Genomic DNA, 20,207 nt, shown 5'->3' on the forward strand with positions numbered 1-20,207 from the left:
TTTAATATACAGTACCAGATACTTGTCTTGTTAATGTGGTGCTAACTGGTTGGAAAATATACAATTACTACAAAAAGTGCTACAAAACAATAACATAAGTGCAGTTATCTTATGTGCAAAGTGTGCAGCATGTTGCATTATTGTTATGCATCATCTGCACATGTGACCATGGGGGTGAGATGAAAGACTGTCAGTGAGGGACCTGGACCTTGTTTATTAAGGCAGCTGCTGTTTGAAAGAAACCAAGGCGTTTTTTTCAAGTGAATAATCAATAACTAACTGAGTGTATAAACCTGACAACAGTTTCTGCACATTGACACCAAACACTGATGGTTGCTACATATTAGTTTATTTTATCCAGCTCCTCCAATCAGCAATTACAGGTGTACATCTATTTATTCATAGATCTCCAGCTGAACTTTAAAATATGTTCATTAAATGTGATAAAAATGTACATTATATATAGCATCAACATGAAAATACTGACAATCTTCATTACAAATCTATACCATAGAATTTTTCTGGCCAGTGAAAAAAAAAAAACAAAATCAATGCTCTGCTGCTTAACAAAAAAGAGAATGAAAAAAGTACTCAAAGGAAAACAGCCTGTTTTGCTAATACAACTTTTCTTTCCGGCAAAGTAATGATCATAATTCACAGTATGGAAAAAAAATGTCTTGCAAAGACTCTCCTCTTGCGTCAGCCAGAACAGTAAAATTGCCTGCTGAAGTCCTAATGAGCAATAAGATCTACTGTTCTGAGAAATTTCTGACCAAAACCACAATCACAAATAAACAAAAAAATCAATTATAAAAATAAAGTCATAACATGTGTACAAAGAAAGAAAATATGCTGACATTTGATTAGAGAATAAATAAAAATCCCACTGCGGTTACAATCCCAGTGTCCTGTGGTAAAATCAGAGATAAAGAAAATAAATTAATATTGATTTCTAAAAGACTTCCATTCAAAATACCATTCGTTACTGTGCTTAATGATGCGGTACCATAAAAGGCCAAACACAGTACAATAGTGGACATACATGCACCTGTGTGTTGGTTTCCAGTCATAGATATTCAGTATGTGACAGACTCATGACATGTTTATACAATAAACAGAACTAAAAACTATTTCACCGTGACGCTCATCTGTGTGAATGTACTATGTTTCAATACAAGTTCACATAGGCTCAGAGGAAGCCAATAAGCATTATTGAAAGTGACCTTGAGTGCATATCAACAATGTGTTAGTGAGTGAAAATAAAATCCATGCTAATGTCAATGTTATCACTTTCAATAGGAGAGCAATTGTTGAAAATCAATGAGAGAAATAAAAGAACATCTGCTCTCACTTCAGGAAGGCAGTTAGCAACAGCATGTAATGATAATGGATATTTACTACCAACAAATGTTATGGATCTAATTCATGAAAAGAAACTAAAATAAAATGAGAGCTAGAATTACTTGTGAACAATCTTTCATGGGATGTGATCAGGAACATGATTTTCACAGTGATTTCATAAATAAATTAACTGGAGTTAAGTGCTGAAAAACAAATACAATTTAAAGCTGTACTACAGAAAATTTGTGTTCAGATCGTATCTACCAATAAAAATTCAATAAGGCAAGGCAAGTAAACCATATGTGCAGAGCCAAAAATCACAATTTATCCTTAAATGGTATATAAGCTTCATAGTATTTCATTGGATACTATTGTCATAATACGGTGTTTAAAATGTTATCTATAGCTTTAAAGAAACAAAACAGTTTTGTAAAAAAAAAAAAGAACTTAGGCTTCAACAAGTGTTTTCTGAGAGAAGGTTTTTGACAACATTATTATGAACATTTGACAAAAGCAACAGCTCTCATGGAAATAGCAAATAAAGATTAGTGCCAAGTCATACTGTACATAAAGCAGACCTGCCTCACCTTTATCAAATAGAAAAGGTGAATTAGTTTGTGCCCAGTGTATGTGCATGTGTGTTAGTTTCAATATGACTCAATCTGACAAGGTCTTTTTCTGATGTATGTGTCATTCAATCTCACTTCTGTGGTGGTGCCTGCTAATTATATGGTCGCAACTATTCTGAATACAGTTGTGTCACATGCTCTTATAGTGGCATTAATTTAATTCAGTGTGAATAGAGATACAGATAGGAGAACTGTGCTGAAATACTGCAGAGAACACTTTTCATATGTGACTATCTTAGAACACATCCAAGTGAACTCAGGGCCTGGTTAAAAAACAAAAATAAAATAGATTAATATACTGTACAGCACTGAGATTAAATATATTGAGCTGTGGTCCAGAAACAATAGAGGGGGAGATGAGAAACAAACAAAAGATAATAAAAATATATCACATTCACATTTTGTCATTTATACACATGCTGCAGGGTAAATAGCCCTTGTCATCAAAAGGAGAGGGAGCACACGATGAGGGAAGTTAATTCTAAGATGACCATTTTCTTATGGCCTGTAATTTCCAGTAGGTCATATGGAAAATGGTTGCGCAGTCAGTTTGTGATGGAAGTACATTATATAGAAAAAAACACAAACAAAATATGGAAATAATATAAGACACAGGCCTGATGGCAAAAATATTCTTAAAAGAAAATTTGCTCCCAAAATTGATTAAAATATCAACTTTTTCATTATCAGTCAGTCGACAACAGCAGGTAAAGAGAGGAAACACAGCTATAAACAGTGGTTAACACATAAAACCCAGACTTGTTTTTAAGGTGGTTTCTTCTAAAAAAAAAAAACAAAACAAAAAAAAAAAAAAAACAGTTTTATTGCAGGTATCAGCACTTAATTGATTCTTGCAGTACTTCATTATGTGGAAAATACCACAACTGTTTACCAATTGCATGCTGTGGTCACCTCAGGGAAGGGAGGGGGTATGGTTTGGTGCAGGAGGAGATGAGGGATGGTAAAAAGAAGAAGATTGTCAACAAATGCTTGAGCTAAAGTCCTGCTTCAGTATGTGTTTGCTTACACAACTTCATCTATTCACTGGACTGATGAGAAGGGATGAAGGGATGATGGGCTGTCTCATCTCTGCCCTCTAGTGGAAGCTCAGCATAACAGTTTTTGGGTTAAAAACAAGTGCTTCTAGTGGTTTAAAAATAAACTGGAGAGCCAGGGGCACCAGATTACATTTTGTTGACATTTTTTGTGCCTGCAGAACAGGAGAGTCACTACTATGGCACACACGCTTGGTCACTGGCATGTAAAGGGGAAAAGTAGTAGTAGTGGAGTGTTTGACATGTCCATGTTAGGATGCACAAACATTTCAGCATCAGTGTACTATCATTATGATGAGATTTGATATTTACACATCTTGTGCTTCTCAGATACAGTGGGAACAGGATGTCCCCTGTGTTTGATTTGCTGGTTCATGAATCCCCCAAATATGTGTGGAAGTATCTGAATGTTAGTCTCTGGTTTCCAGTATTTAGTGTTGTTCAGCCCCAGCTCTACAGAGTTATAACAGTGCCATCCTCCTCCAGACTTCGTCTTTCTGTGGCTCTGTCTGGCGATGTGGTGGTCAAAGTAGCATTTGCGCTGCTTAGTGATCCTCTACTACTGCTGCTGCTGGCTGGCAGGGTCCCGTTGGTGTTGATAAAGGTGGTGGAGGTGAAGGTGGTGGCAGTGCGGAGGTTGAGGTGAGGCTCATAGCGAGGCAGTGAGGGCATGCTATAGTTGGAGGGGGCGCGTCTGATGGGTTCAGCCTCGCCTCCTGCCTCGATCACCAGGTCCTCGTCGTCCTCGTCGCTCTCCAGATCCCCACCCGTGAAGTTTTGGATGATGTGCGATGGTGCTGGAGCTGCGGCATTGACCCCACCATGTGATGAGTAGCCATGGTAGCTGGCACTGCTGTCTGATGAGCGTCCTGAGCTGCCAGACGCTGTGCCTCCTCCACCACGAACAACATTGTTCCGCTGGTTGGCAGGCTTGACAGTGATGATGAGGTTGTGGCTGTTGGCGATCATCATGTCTGTTACCTGATCCAGCGACTTCCCAGCCACCTCAATACCATTAACTTCCAGGACCTCATCGTTGACTGCCAACAGGCCGGTGCTCTCTGCCAGCCCACCAGGCACCATGCGGGAGATAAATATCCCCGGGACCTTCTCCAGGCCCTGTGGCGTGACCCGTACGCTGGAGCCATCACGGATATAGAAGCCCAATGGTTTCTCCTGGCCGTGCTTGTAGAGGCGAACACGTCGATGCGTTTCAGGGAGGATGTCCACATCAATGATGGAGGAGACAGGGCGAAAATCCTTTGGGAGGCTGATGATTACTGGCGGCTTTTTCCTGTTGGCATCAGGCCTCAGAAGTACTGCAGAAAGCACAGTGTTCTTCTTCCTAGTCAGCGAGTCGGTACCAAACGTGTAATCAGCTTCCTCTGCAAAATAAAAGAGAGGAAGAAGAGAAGGAGAAGAGGAAGACAAAAAGGGGAATAAGAGAGAGAAAGAACAAAGGATGTTAACAAAAGCTGGTTAATTTTCCATTAACATGATACTGGGCTCATTACACATTGTGACATTTTTCAGGCTGACATGTAGTTGCATCATGTAGTTTGAGCAGAATGCTGCAGAGCAGCTTTCAGCCTGGGGCTTCCTTGCAGGGAACACACACAAGAAGCTGATCCACAAATCCCCCCTCAGGTCATACTGTTGCAAAATACAAAACCAGCCAACCAGGCGCTCATTCCAACTCTCAGTCTTTATCAACACTCTGACATGTGGCCACCCACATATTAGCCTGCATCTGTTATGTACAGCCTCGCAGGAGCATATGGTGCTCAAGAACACTGTACAGATCATCAGTCTGAACCCTCTATTCTCCACTTGGGATGGAAATTTTTAAATGCCTCAATCCCCCAGCATATTAATAGTAAACTAAGGACTAAAACAAGTTGTGCTCCAACAGCCGGTATAAACAACAAAATCCTGAAATACGACATCCTGAGTGTGAGAATAGCCGATTGAAACCAGTGTCATATCGTTCTGCTAAACATGAAGCCAATATTAGGACACATATTTAGGACACATTTAACCTAGCCTGAATACTGGAAAGCAAAGGGTATTTCCGCTTTATCCAAAAACAGATTAATCTGCACAAAGCTGACTTTATTAAGAGACTACATATTTTTGTAGGAAAAACAGTAGTGTAAAAATGAAAAGCTGATGTTTCACAGGGTGGTAGATGCTGATACTGATCTCATCTAACTCCCAGTAACAAAACATATGAGCACATTTTCCAAATTGTCAAACTGCTCCTTTAAAGGTTTTTTGATGCCTGTAAACCCTGAGCAGCACAGTAGTTTCGATATAAGGCTATATTATAAACGTCACATTTTAGCTACATGAGTCACTGTGGTGCTATGAAAGTGCTGTTTGTTATGTACATTTGAGGAGGAAGTGTGTAGTGTCAAGCTACTATAGACTTTAACCCAACATGGCACATATTTACACTAGACCAAGGCTGGCCAGGTAAGGGAGGAGAACCTTGGCTCTCTAATAGTTAACCAGCATAATACAAGTACAGCTAAACATTAACATTTTTGTGACTTTCAATTTCTTTTTTGCCAGTGTCCAGCCTAATAAACTGTCTATTTCTGGTGCTACATTTATGTGTCTGCTGTTGGACTATGTCAGCTTCTTCACGTTTTCCTTATTCCTTACTTTCTGCTGTTTTTACAGCACTTTGTGAGCTCCATTTTTAGATCAAAGTGCTCTATAAATAAAGTTCTGGCAATCCTACATTGAACACTTCTCCACATGCTGTTTGTCTCTGCCTCTGAGCGTGTGTAGGTAAGTAATCTAGGACATTATCAATTCAGGTGGCTGATAAAGGCTTCAGCTCTCAGGTTCTAACAGGTAGGATTCCCCACTACTCCCCTATACATCTGTAAAAACAGAGGATCAATTGTCCCAAGAAAGAGCAACAGTTCGCATTTCAGTTACCATGAGTCACATCTCATTGATACACATCTATCAGTAGATTAATAAATGTCTATGAAACCAACATGCTAGAATATCATCACAGCTCTACTCCTGGACAAACTGTTAGAGGTCCTGCATAAACACTGTTATAAAGAAAAAAGGACAGCAGAAGTGGATGTTTCAAAGCACCAGCCTGCAGACAAAAACACACATGGCTTCCTCCAGCACTGACACAGAGCTGTTCTTGCAGTGCAATGATGCATAGAAGGAGGCAACGCTCCATGTCTCATTTTGCTCTTTCTAGATTTCTTTTCATCTAATTCATCCATCCATCCATCTCCAGCATGAGAGACCAGAGCTGAAACAGAGTTGCAGATGAGAAAAAAAGAATTTGATGGCCCCTCACAGCCATTCACTTAAACATGCAGCTGTAAAATGCACTGTAAATGACCTTCTGTTTTATTTAAAAACACAAAGCTTTAGAATAATGCTACTGTACGACCTGTTTCAGTGATGCTAAAAATAATATGCTGTGTGATATAAAACATGTTTAAGGACATGCTTACACAGTATTATTCTCTGCTTTAACCAAATGCATACTCTCTGTTAAACACAGAAAAACACATTTACACACCAGTGTAAATGAACAACATCAACGAAGCACAAACTTTATTATTATTATTAATCAAAAACGTTGTCTTCAAATTTTCAGAATGTTACACTAAATGTCTGGGAATGGTCCAAGAGCTCACAGAGATGAGACACAGAGATGTATAGCCTGGTTACGCAGGCAGAAAGGGAACAAGAGCAAGAACAAAAGCTCAATAGAAAATGAATGTGCGTTAATAGCAAGTGTGAAGTTCCACATTTATAGTTTTAGCAATTTTATACAGCACATTGAAATGAAAAACACAAACAAAAACAACTAATATGTTAATGATTTATATAATTGTCCATCCATCTCTAAATCACTTATGCTTTTGTGGTCACATGGTTTCAACATTAAATTATTTTAAAATCTGTCTGGGCTTTTAAACAGACAGTTTATTATCAAATTATTTTGGACAGTTTGAGACAATAACTCAACATGACATAGCTCCTTACAGTGTTAGCAACAGCACATGCAGATGTGCACGCACACACCAAATGTTTATTCCTGTTTGCATCATGGGATTATCCGAGCACTATCAGTTAAACTAATAGAGCAATAATAAACACTGGCTAGAGAAAAATGGGTGCTTGTGGACCATCATGGTGAAAGCTATAAAAGGTCTAGGTCTAATTAAGGCCACCTATAAACCCAAACTGTCCATCCTATCCGTATGGAGGGTTTCTCTGCATTAACCGTGTGGGTTTGCATATGTACTGCAGATTTAACACCACATTTATTCCCTCAGTGCTCAGTAAACACATGAAGCATGGCTGAAGTATGCTGAGGCTAGAGAATGTGCAGCTATGTGGCTGATTTGGGTAATGATTATTTTAAAAAAAGTAAACTATAAGGGAAGGAGATAAGAGTTTTACAATGCCAAGAGTCGAGAACATTTATTGCAATGCTGCTGTTTAAACTCAACATTTATGGATAACAAATCAATACAGACATGAATGACACAGTTCCACTTTTTCTGAGTAAATAAATTCCAAAACGTACTTGCAAGTTTCAAAAGTTACCACCCAAACCCACATTTGGTTAGATTTAAGAAAAAAAACAAAACACATACTCTGGGTTAAAATAAGGGCTTGGTTAAGGTTAGAGGACCACTGTTATGATAGTTACAATAATAAACATTCTGCAATTATCATGACTCAAAGAAACACTGACTACTGGTCCAAAACAGAAAACCCATTCATCCAAACAACTACAAAACACCCTTGAACTCTTTTTATACAGAGTACCACTCTTATTCTCTACATCTCTCCATAATGTTGAAAAATGTAAACCTTACACAGTTGGAATTATTAAAAATCTGAACAAACATTTTTAAGGACATTTGAGGTTTAGCTCTGACACTACCACTTTTTACATTAAACTGGCATTACAATGGTTCATTTGACAGATGTCAGCTTTAACTGGGTAGGGTGTGTTGAACAAAAAGATAAAAGTTGCATTAAGGGAAATGTAGTTAGTCAGCATATCTTATGGTACCTATTTATTTGTTGTCTCTCTTATGTCTGAAACTTCATCCTGAAACATCCTCAGACAGTAACCACGACAGCAGAGAGACCTGTAGTATATCAGAATCAGTGTTCATACCTAAGGCATGATTCACAAACCCTGAATAGTAAACTTAACATCCAGCCATACACTTGTCACAGCTGTGAACAGGTTCGGTATTCCAGCTATGCAATGGCTGCTTTGATTTCCCACACTCTGAATGGAGGTAGTCAGGGGTGACGGGAGCGAAGGAAGCAAAGCAGTGGAGGGGAAAATGACAACCTAGCAACACATCGTCACAAGTGAGGCCTCACACAGCGCTGCTTCATCATTCTTCTCTGTACCATGGCGCTATCTCACACACACACATGAGCACATGTGAGGTGTACAACGCATCTAGTTCTTGACACTGCAGGGACTAGCACAGCTCTGTCTAAGGAGAAGAAACCATTTGTGTAAACTGGCATGCGCTGGTCAAACACATCATCTCCCTCAGTGCTCTATTCATTACACAATCTGGATGCATCATGCTTCAACTATGGACTTTGGCTTTAAAAGAGTCCATCTTAATGGCTCAGATGAAGTGGGATGTGTTGGCATTCAGAACACTTACAGCTACGTCTGAAAGGCTGTACCTTACTTAATGCAAAGTAACATCTATAGTACAACTCCCACCTGCACCAGCTCCACCACTCTTATCACACCCACTTGTTCAGGAATTACCACACCTCTGAGTACACACTTTAAAGCAGTGATGATATGTAATGACAAGAATCTGGTTTTCTTGTGACATAATGACCCTCGGCAACAACAGCACCAACAGTTCGCTACTTCCTGGTACTTGTTGTCTCGGGTGCTACGTGAGAGAAACCCGACACTGTGACACAACATTATCACAAGGTAGCTTGTACTACTGCAGCTGCTCGTATAACTACAGTAGAACTACTGCCTGTATATTTTATACAGGCAAAACATGTCTCAAGGATAATAGTAAGAAAAACAAAAAGGCATGCAGCTGAAGGTTGTGGTGATCTGGAAAGAGTCACGTTTGTTGATGACAAGCCTGGATGTTCACCACACAGCCGGTGCCATGGTGTTCCTGACACAGAACGATACAAAAGGAGGAGGAAGGGGAGGGTTTGTGCGTGTGTTTCAGTGTGAACTTGCATAGACGAGAAAAACCAGGAGTGGGGTAAAGCAGGAGATGTGAAACATACGAGACAGACACCAAATACACTGAAAGGCGAGAGAGAGAGAGAGAAGAAAGTAAAAGAAAGGAGGAGGTGATAAGAAACTTTCAAAGGAGTAAATTCCCGGAGGGTTACTATTCCCGGTGTGGCGAGCATACCTCCGTGGCACAGTCCAGATAAAAGTGCTTTAATATTGGTGATAAGAAAAAGAATGGAAGGAGGGAGGTCAAAGGGAGAGCGCTGAGAAAAAAGGCCTGAACAGGGACAGTAAGAAAATAGTGTGCTAAGATGAGTGAGGTGCTTGGGAACGGGAGATGCAACAGACACCTACAGAGGTGTGAGGGAAGCTGGACCAAAGACAAAGCTTTGGTGTGTAATTGAGCTGACAATTTGAGGAATTACTTATTAAGTCCATAATTCAAAGGACTCAGGTCATGAACATTAGTCTGCTTCAGGCCTCCTCATATAATCTCACTCCTGAATTCTCTATTACACTCATCAGTCCTGCTTTATTACTCTATCATGACAGGAACCATTTATCATTAAAAAAATACAGAAAGTAAGGTCTGCACTGTAAGAGATACCAGCTTTATTGTAACAGTATGTTATGTACAATTAACACCACTACACTACTACAGGGCTTACTAAAGAATTCCTTCATTTTACATGCCTGTCTACACTCCTGTACAGCAGTGTCTGTGTCTCGTCACTGCAGAATGAAGCAATTCCATTAATTTCTTTTGTGCTGAGACAGACACTTCGCTCCTTCCTGCCATAGCTCCTCTCCACCCTGTGCCCTTCGCTCAATCTGTCTCTCAGTCACTCTGATCCATCTCACAGAAAAATCCTTTTCTTGAGTCTCCACCTCTGCCTGTTCCTCTTGGCCTTGCAGATCTCTCTCTCTCTCTCTCTCTGTTTATTATCCTTCTCTTTCACCATTACTCTCTTGGAGGAACCGTTGTCTCCGTCTGTCTTCTCAGTGCTGTGACAGGACTAAATGACCCTTTGCAAGCAGCACTGGACAATAGATGCAGTACCTAGTATGGAAACAAGGGTTTATTTGAGACTAAGGAATTAGATCACCTGGACTGGGGCTGGTAAAACAAACGTGGACCTAAGGGTCGGCCTGGGGTATGTCGGCTGTAATGGAGGAACTATAACTAATATCAGCTGGTATCAGGGATGTGCCAGGGGATGAGGCTGAATTTGAGCTTGGGACAAGGCCTGGTAGGGGACAAGGGAGGTCACATGGGGATATAGGGTGGGAGTGTGTCTGGGGTGTGGTTAGTAGGTCTGGGTCTGACAAACCGAGCCTTATACGCGATCCTGCTACATTAACATTTCTCCAAAAGGAGAATCGAGAGGAAGGAACGAACGTTGGGGAAGATGGAGAAGAAGAAGGGAGGGAGGAGCAGCTGCACGGGCTCGGAGAGTCCAAGTCTAGTTTCAAAAGCCTGCCACTCATGCGTCTGAATAGGGACTTTAGTGGGGAGAGACGAGTAGGGGGACTCTGTACTTCTGGCTCTGCCCTGTCTTCAGCATCTTGCTCTGGAAGACAGCACAGCCAACCTGCAGTTAGATCTGGCAAATTTCTTAGACTGCACTGTAGCTGCATTTCAGATCAACAAAGGACAATTTTTTCTGACATTTTTTAACATGTCACAGCAGAAAAGCACAGGTGTAAATATGGACGGCTGAACTTCATTTAGCAGCTTCAGTTTCTGGGTACTGGTATTATGTGTGCTGGCTCACTGTCTGGGTTACCAACAAGGGAGCCATTGTTCATGTTATTAGTAAAACCTGAATTTTTCCTACTGTGACAAGTTAAGGTCTGCTGTGAAAAAGGGCTATCAGTGTATATTTAATTTTCGTCATATTCTGACGTTAGCTTACTTTAAATTCTTACAGACCAATACCTTTTAACGTAAGAGCTTGTGAGTGTGTTTTAACATAGACTTGGAACGACAGGAGCCACTTTTACTATTATCAGTTTCATCAAGGTATATAGACTGAACACAGAGGATAAGGAACAAATAACATGGCTGTAGTTATACAGCATGTCAGAGCCTGCTGACTGGTACGAAACAAGCCAGGGTAAACATGCTGGAATGGCGTGCTAGAAGAAATTCACAGATAAGAATAAAGGTTATCATATTTTCATATCAATATTGCTATAGCACCAAGTCCAGCAGACAGAAAGAATGCTTTTTAATTAAAAATCAGCAAGAATTACATGTCTGATTGAAAGCCAAAAATAAAAAGATACCATATGTTATTCATGTATTATAACATTTTAAAACATTTGGGTGGAAGCCAACCTCGAGTCTCTCTTTACATCAATGATTTTAATTTTTAAAAACAAGTAAATGACTACAAATTGTTTACAACACTTAAAACCAGTGAAATGAACTAAAACGGGCAAAAAAAGTGTCAGAGGCTCTGATGTTTCCTCCAACAGCAGCAATATAATCACTAGCATTTATGACAAGTAAATGAGTCACAAGCCAACAAAGTTGAATAATCCCACACAATGGCATACATTCCTTCGTGTTCCTTAGTTACATTTGTCCAAAGTGCAGCTCACTCACTACCTCTCCCTCCCTCTGTGTCCCTGCCATTTTCTATTTTTTTTTTTTTTAGTTTTGCCAATTATGGTTTGCACTAGCCAATAGTCAGTTTCTTTCTTCCTTCCTCTTTGCCAGTCGGCCTACTGCCTCACCCTCCCCTTCACCTCTCCCTTACTCTGTCTGCATTAGTGCAAAGTGCTATTTCTCCTTTTGTCATGTTTCTCATCCTGGTTTGTGCTTTTCCAGAGCTCCCCTGTTTCCTTCCTTCCCTCTATCCATTCATCTCCATGCTGAGAATGTCAGAGTCTGGACTACCACTATCTCCCCTCATTCTTCTACCATCTAAGCCATCCTCCCTCCTGATCCTTGTCGCCTAGATAAAGTCTCATCCAGCCAGGTTTCAAAGGCTAGATAGTAAGGTTTTAATTTGCCAGGCTGTGTGATCGCTGTTATTTTAAATGCTCCCTAGCGCTTTGCTTTCTATCACCCTTTCTCAACTATTCATGCTTTCTGGCCATCTATACCCCTTGTTGATCCAGCCCAACTCTGCAGCCGAGGGTCCAGTCTGACCTGCTGTCCTGTCTAATCTAGACAGCAGACGTGATCAGAGGCTGGCCACATTCCATCCAAAATACCCCTCCCTCCCTCCCTCCCTCCCTCCCTCCCATCTTCCTCTCTCTCTCTCTCTCTCTCTCTCTCTCTCTCTCTCCCCCCTCTCTCCCTCCCTCTCTCCCTCCCTAGCTTGGGCCTCACTCCGAATTCCTCTCTCACTAATACTATTCCCACTATCCTTTTCTCTTTCACCCTCTTGTTGCATTCCTATCACACTTACACTACTCCCTCTCATTTCCCCACATCTCTAATTACATGGCCTGCCTAAACAGTGTCTTATACATTACTCCCTTTTTAATACTGTTTACTCTCTCTCCCTTTCATCCTTCCTTCTCTCTTAATAGGCCTAAGATATGTTCCTCCTCCATGCATTCCTCCTCCAGTGCTATGAATCCATCGTTCCCTCTCTCATTACATACACCATCCCAGGGAATAATCTGTGCTCTGTGGAAAACTCTAAGATCCAACGTAGGGGTGGTTGGTTTCTATTATTTTCTCCAGTCCTGCACTTAAACTTCTCTCCAGCATTCCTTAGGGAAAATGACGTCTAGTACACCTGTCAGCTCTTTGTCTTGCTCTCTTTAATCCTTTTTATCACAGAACCACTGTATAAATCTCTCCGTTCTATGTTGTAGCATTCTCCCTCTTTTTTTTTTTTCTTTTATCCAAATTTTTTTCTTCACCACAGTATCTACCTTCTTCCTTCTGGCTCTCTGTGTCTGTTGTTGCTCACTCCATCTCTGTCACCTACAGCATCACTCCCTTTCATTACTTAAAAGACTCAATATTACTAATCACACTGCTGTAGTCCTGCTCAACTACCTGCTTTGCAGGGTGGGTAGATTTGTCTGGGTTATACTTTAACACTGTACATGACTCATGCTCCGGGTTAGTAATTGCAAAGGCTGTCCCTGCTGAGATATGCAAATACAAGCACTGCTGTCCCTTTCTGTACCTTTCCACACTACCTCACTGGTGAAACCATGTGAGCAATGAGTAACGTCACCAGACAGTCCCACATCCTGACAGAGACTGCTTGAAAAGCTGGTAGCACTCTATGGATGACAGCCTGGAATCTGTGCGTATGATGTGTATGTACAAACACAAAGACTGCTGTGGATGACTGATACAGGCAAACAAGGTGTCACTCTAACCTAGGAAAATCTATTCTGACAAGCATGTGTTCAGCCATTCAAACATAAACCTGGGTGTGTCACACAGTTTCCCTGATGTCAGTTTTGCTCTTATCACAAACCATTCCTGAAATAATTTCACATCTTCACAACCCACATGACCAACTAAAATATCACAATGACTTAATGAGATACATGTTTGACAATCCAATCTCTTCTTTTATTCTTAGTGCACAAATACACAATTTGTTACACACTATTTGTGAAGCACTGAATTCAAAACGGCAATACAATGTTTCCCAACTCCACAGAACACTAACCTGACATTAACTTAATACAATCCCATTGTGTTAGTGTGAAAAGGAATTGCAGTGTCTTGGTTTTCAGTGTTAAAGGCCACAAATACGCTCTTCTGAAGTTAACATGACACTATGAAACTTGGCATTTTAAGGAATTACAGTATTAATAAAAATCTCTAGGACTGATTACTGATGTTAGATTTATTTTGCAAATTCATCTGCCTGTATGTCCACTTCTCCACCTTTTTGTACTTAAAGTAATTATATTTTTGTTTCAGCAACACTAGTAGATACTTTTAGCTGTGACTCCTGACTAATCACCACTGAGTTTAACAAAAACAGTGTGGACCTGGAAACGGCTCAACTATCAGTGATTGTCATTGCGATTATGGATCAAAATACTGTAGTATGCATATCTGACAGTTTAGTCAGAAAACTGTAAACAAAAAATGTTTTCAAGTGTCAGTGGTGGTGGTACTGTTCCCAGCATGCTTTGCAGCTCTCATCAGCCTTAAAGAGACTCCAGCACGGTTAATCCACCTATGAACAGGCCTCTCCACTGCTACCATGACAACCAGTAAACAGTGTACACCTACTTGCCAGCTCAATAATGATCAACACAATGTGCAGGGTTGGAGGGCGGCGTGCAGGGGATACCCGGTGTGTGCTGAAGCTATTTTAAAAATGAATAATGAAGGCAGAGTCCAGCAATCCAGACAGGCATGAACATTTACCCCATTCTCAGCAGTGAACAACAAAATAATAATCGCTGGTCAGTGACATGGCATTGATGCAGAAACAAACAATGCTGGCATTAATGAAGAACCAGACCACAACAGCACAACAGCAGACACTCACAGCCAAACATCCATCCATCAAACCAGCTGGACGTCCATGAATTAAAAAAAAAAAAAAACAAAAAAAAAAAACAAAAACACACATCACCTTTCTCAGGATATACACAGACTGCATTTACTCTACCAGACAAATAAAGTGCAGTGCCAAAGATAACCTCACATAAAACACATGGACTGGACTATACACAGTGCTGACTTTTCTTTTTTTAATAAACGCACAAAGTCGATCACATCAGGTGAAACTGTCGGCTGGACATGTGTTTACAATCACTGAGACTGAGAGACTGTCATTGTTTTATTTAGCTCCAAGCACATTTCCCAGTTATCTGTGTAATAATGAAGGCTAAGGTGGAACAAGCTTTTCCCCACACTGCTCTCACTCTTATGCAATAATAATCAATCTCATCACATGTGCCTACTGCCCATTGAAGACATTTAGCAGTATTCTGATAACAATGTAAGCCAGCTGGCGACAGGAAGACTAAAATTCTCAGCTGACATGCTATGATGATTTCCACAATAAACACAAACTGGTTTAGTGAAATAACTCAGGTACACAGGTGAGACAAATAATGACCTTTCCACTATAACCTTGCTCCTTTGTTGCTGATAATATGAAAAAAAGTTCATCTCATTTTGATGAAAGGTCATTTGTGCATTTGTTAAAGACCAATTATTAGCAAAACAATTTCTGCCAAAAAACCTGTCATTGTTTCAATCAGAGGTTTCTGAGAGCTTTCCAGATAAACAAAGACTACTTAGGAAACAGTGTTAAAATGTTCTGGGTTGGCCCTTGGCCCCACACAGACAAGCCATTAACTCACTATAGCACTATCACTGGAGATAATAAGTGTTCTCTGCAGATATATAATAAATGATCTATAAGCTGCTAAATTGCTGCATCCGCACACTACAGATCCTTTTAAGCTGGGACCAACTGGTGCTTCCAGTAAGGTGACTTGGGGAGGAGGGAGATGGGGGGATCAGGAGGAAAACCAGCGTCTGAGGGAAATGGGGTCTGCAGGGGTTTGTGGCTGCATTAGTGTGTGTATCGCCTGGCTTTGTTCTGTATTTTCTAGAAGGCAGTGCATGTGTGCGTACAAGACTGATGGGTGATGCCTGATGCCTGTGCATGTGTGAGTTAGGAGCAGTGAGCCCAGCAGGGGGCTAGTGTCTGGAGCGTGTAATTGAAACATGGGCCCATGCAGCGTCAACAGAGTGACCCCACTAATCTCCAACCTGACAAAGTGGCTTAGCGTCTATAGGGTCATATGGCACAACAAGACAGCTTAAACACAACAGAGTTCGTGGGCAAACCTACCCCACCCAGCAGAACACAAGGTCCTCCCTTCATTCAACAGGCCACACCAAGCCATTCATTACTTATGTTTCAAATATGAAAAAAGAAGTTCACATTTTATACATCTAGTCCAACAGAATCTCATTAATGTAGGAATGGAATGGAAAGTACAGTTTTAAGCATAAATTACAGCAACGAAAACATCTTCCCCCATCAGCAGTACAATTAGTACATCGACAGGTATTGAGCCGGTGAGGACTGTTTCATACTGCACGTGTTGAACTTTCCTAAAACTGTCTGTCAGCAGCCACACAGTAAAAACACACGCCCTGTGGGACTGCAGTGCTAAATTAAAAGGACCAGTACCTCCTGGTCAGTTTGATAAGTGCTGATCAAACAGAATTTAAAGAAATAAAAAAAACTGCAACCATTCATTGACTATTTATTGCTGTTTATATTAACTTTTTTGTTGTTTATTTTACCCTAGCACCAAACTTTTCATTGTAAAAAAAGCACTGCTTCCCAGAAGGTCACTGACCTCAAGCTATGTACATGACAAGTGAGACAACAAGGGGATTTAACAGTGTGCTTGCTATGACAAAGTGGACAAAATGCATTGGCAACATACAACTAAAATGAAAAACTGAAAAAGTAAGGCAATGCTCTATCATACTGTTAGCTTTTTATAATTAAATATAAAAAAATGCACTAAGATCAATAACTTTATTTTCTTTAAAACTGTATCCCATAGGTGTAAAATGTACTTCTTACTGTGACTTTTGTTTGTTGTGTGTGTCATTATCAGAAAGCAGATCTGGCCCAACAGTTCAAACCCTTTCTTTGTGCTTACCTTTCCTCTGCAGGAACAGTCTGAGTAAAGGGCTTGCAGTGGAGATGGCCTTGTGGTAATTGTCATCATTGTTGATGGGCAGCAGGTCGCCGTGCACGTCAGCATACCCCACCAACAACTCCACATTGGGGATGCGATGCACGTGCTGCAGGAGGCCATAGAACTCATCAAAACGGCCTGGCTTCGACCGATCCAGAGAGAACCGACGAAACTCAGCACCAAACTGGGATCAGACAGACAGGTATGTGTGAGCATTAGTGTGCAAACAAATTGGGTATAAGGAGGATTGTGAAAAAAAAAAGCCAAAGAAACAGTGACATAGCTGAGATGTAGTAACAAGCCTCTGAATTGAATGCATGCACATAACATTATGGAACATCTCAGATTTGGATCGGACTAAGAACCACGCACTAAGCTTCACTAGCAGCCTAGATAATATCAAAACCACTGGATGCGGTGTGTTACAGTCTGTAATCCATGTGGACGAGCTCTAACACACTACATCATGAATTATTAATGGAGGTTTTGTGACATAGTGTGTATCTCTATTTTTCAGTGTTTGTGGATGTGGTTTGTTCACGTCTTAATAATAGTGTTTAAACTAGAATACTGGGTGTGCAGAGAAAGACTATGTGTCTTCAGCATGCACTCCCACAAACCATGTTGCTGGCTTATGAGTAACACCGTAATCAGTGTGGTCTGACTGGATCAATGGCTGCAGATGCCCAATCTTTAGTACAACTGTCCCATTGTTGGTTTGATGAGAAGGGCTCAGTGTTGTGGTTACTGTTGCCCTGTGGTGACAAAAGATGATCTACAATCCACTGGCAACCTGGACACTGGTTCATCTAATTCACTAGAGCAAAGCAAAAACTATATTAACTACAGGTCCTACGTATTAAATCATGAGAGAACAGCATTTCATATAAGCCTTGCAGCTCAGTTTGAAATAAGAGCGAAATAAACTCGTGATTTTATGGTTAAACGCTATTTCGTGTAAAGTGGAGGTCGCAGTTTGTATCAACAAATATAACTAGCTCTAAAAAAAAAAAAAACTAGTTCTGAGCAGAAATAAAGCTCCCTGCGGCCTCATTCCTCAGCATAGGTGTAATCATGGCTGCAGGCAGGCAGCCTGTGGCGAAAGAAGCCATGAACCTGGCGCAGGCCGTTTGACACCTGTACGCACAGGAACATAACACGACAGGCACGTAGTGACACATCACAGCGAGACAATTTAATACAAATGTCTTAGAAGTTATGTAAACATCCCTTGAGGGTTTACTGAAACGAAAACTTGACTGAAGGTTGTACTCGGTAAAAGCGCAAGTGGGACGGCGGCCAGGTTATACTCGCTCACCTGGGGCGTCACCTGACAATATCCTCAAACTTACTAGCTGCTAAACTCATGCCATCAACTAAAAGAGTCAAACTGCACAAAACATGTCAAAGTTTTAAAAATATCGAGCTACCAGCGAGATAGACAGAGTAAGAAAACCCGTGCTGGCTAGTTACGTTTTAGCTCGTATGTGTGTAATCACTTAGCAAGCTAAATTAGCATGTGTGTCAGGACTACAACTACAGCGAGTGGACTACAAACAAGTCTCCATATGCACCTTGCTCTTCACCTCCACGGCACTCAGGGAACGGCTGCTCGGCACTCGGTGGTTCTTGTTCATGGTTCGCTAGCAGCGGGACCGCCGCCAGAGCACTCGCCCTGCTCCTGCTGCCGCTGCTCCGTGTCCAAAGACCGTACGCGTCCGCCGGCGGCTCCTCCGGTAACACACACTTTGTCCGGCGACTTCTCCGCGTCCGACGGTTGCTGGTGTCTGTCCAAGAGTGCGACAACAGCTGCCAACCAGACGAGCTCAGCTCGTAAACTTATCTCCTGTCATAGTTGGCGCTGAGACTGTAGCAACAGCACTTATATGCGGTGCGTCTACTGTACCTCTGTCTGCGTCTGGAGAGCCTTCAGAATAAAACATTCCGACTTCACTTCAGAATAAGAGCCCTCTACATTCTTACCAAACTCAGTGCGGGTGTACCATACAGCCCGACTGTGGTGGAAAGTTACTAAGTACATCAAGTACTGTACCGTTGTAAGATATGTGTACAGTGCATTACTTGAGGATTTCCCTTTTCACTTATTTCATACTTTGACTTTATTACATTTCTGAGAAACATATTGTACTTTTGCTCAAATATACAGTATATATATATATATATATACACTGTATACAGGATATAATATACTGTGCAGACGTTTTAGACATTTTAGATGTTTTAGGTTCTTATCACACAACACCATCAGGTGTCAGGTTGATCATAGATTCATTATGCAGCACAACAAGCTCATAAGGAACCATTGGAGTTCATGAAGAATTGTTTTCTGAGGCAAGAAGAACCAGATGTCCTGCAGCAGATGGTCTGACCCCCACAGAGCCCTGATCTCAGCAGTGTGGAGTCAGTCTGGGATGACATGAGGAGATAAAAACTCTGGGACAGCCCGAATCTACAGAAGAACTGCAGCAGCTTCTCCAAGGTGCTGCAAAGTACTAAGAGAAACTGTGCATAGGTCAAACCAGAGAGAACGGCTACTGATTTAAGGGCAAAGAGGAGAGCTGCAAATACTGATTAGATTTAGGTTTATTTCCCTTTACTGCACTTTAATTGATAAATGATGATCTATATAAATTGTATTAAAAGCATCCCCTGTTTATTTTTACTGCCTAAAACCTTTGCAAAGTAGCATATTTATTTTACATTAGTTATTACAGTAGTTACTCTTAGGAATCATGTATAGTCTACGATACAAATTAAAGTATAATCACAAAGTTTTTATTTATCCAGATCCTGTAAAGTAATTCAAATTATAAGTATATATGGTTAGGTAGTGAATATGTATAAATGATTATGATTTAATAATATAAAATACATTGAGTTACATACTTTCCCTTTGGCAATTCAAGTATATTTCGCTGTTAATACTTTTGTACTTTTAAATAAAGTTTTGAATTCAGACTTGGGTATTCATACTTCTACTTATAATTAAATTATCTCAGTACTTCTTTCGCCACTGCAGTGCAGCATTATAAACAGTAGTAGAAGAAAAACTCAGAGCCTTTACGTAAGCAAATGCAGCAGTATTACAGTTTAGGCATCAAAATAGCCTACACCTGGAATACCAAATGTAAAAGTACCCTGCTACCCTAGTACCCTACATTATGCAAAATAGCATGTTAATCTACATTAATAATGAACATACATTATTAGATTTTATTTAATGATATTTTA

At 40.7% G+C, this 20,207-nt stretch overlaps 1 protein-coding gene across 1 annotated transcript; it reads right to left on the minus strand.

The window, feature by feature from the left end:
• Positions 1–330: 330 nt before the first annotated feature.
• Positions 331–18,851, minus strand: pard6b (par-6 partitioning defective 6 homolog beta (C. elegans)). The gene is made up of 3 exons (XM_026331715.1): positions 18,530–18,851; positions 16,917–17,139; positions 331–4,410 (listed from the first exon to the last, which is right to left on the minus strand). The coding sequence occupies exons 1-3, from the start codon at positions 18,590–18,592 to the stop codon at positions 3,479–3,481; spliced, it is 1,218 nt and encodes a 405-aa protein (XP_026187500.1). The 5' UTR covers positions 18,593–18,851; the 3' UTR covers positions 331–3,478.
• Positions 18,852–20,207: the final 1,356 nt, after the last annotated feature.

The sequence above is a fragment of the Mastacembelus armatus genome, chromosome 7 (genome assembly GCF_900324485.2).
Source record: "Mastacembelus armatus chromosome 7, fMasArm1.2, whole genome shotgun sequence".
Lineage (NCBI taxonomy): Eukaryota > Metazoa > Chordata > Actinopteri > Synbranchiformes > Mastacembelidae > Mastacembelus > Mastacembelus armatus.

Bases quoted from the DNA above. Each gene is read 5' to 3' on its own strand.
- pard6b (XM_026331715.1), bottom strand. From the start codon at position 18,592: ATGAACAAGAACCACCGAGTGCCGAGCAGCCGTTCCCTGAGTGCCGTG. The intron at 17,140-18,529 runs GTGCATATGGAG...GTCTGATCCCAG, and splicing joins CCGTGGAGGTGAAGAGCAAG to TTTGGTGCTGAGTTTCGTCG. The intron at 4,411-16,916 runs GTAAGCACAAAG...TTTATTTTGCAG, and splicing joins ACTGTTCCTGCAGAGGAAAG to AGGAAGCTGATTACACGTTT.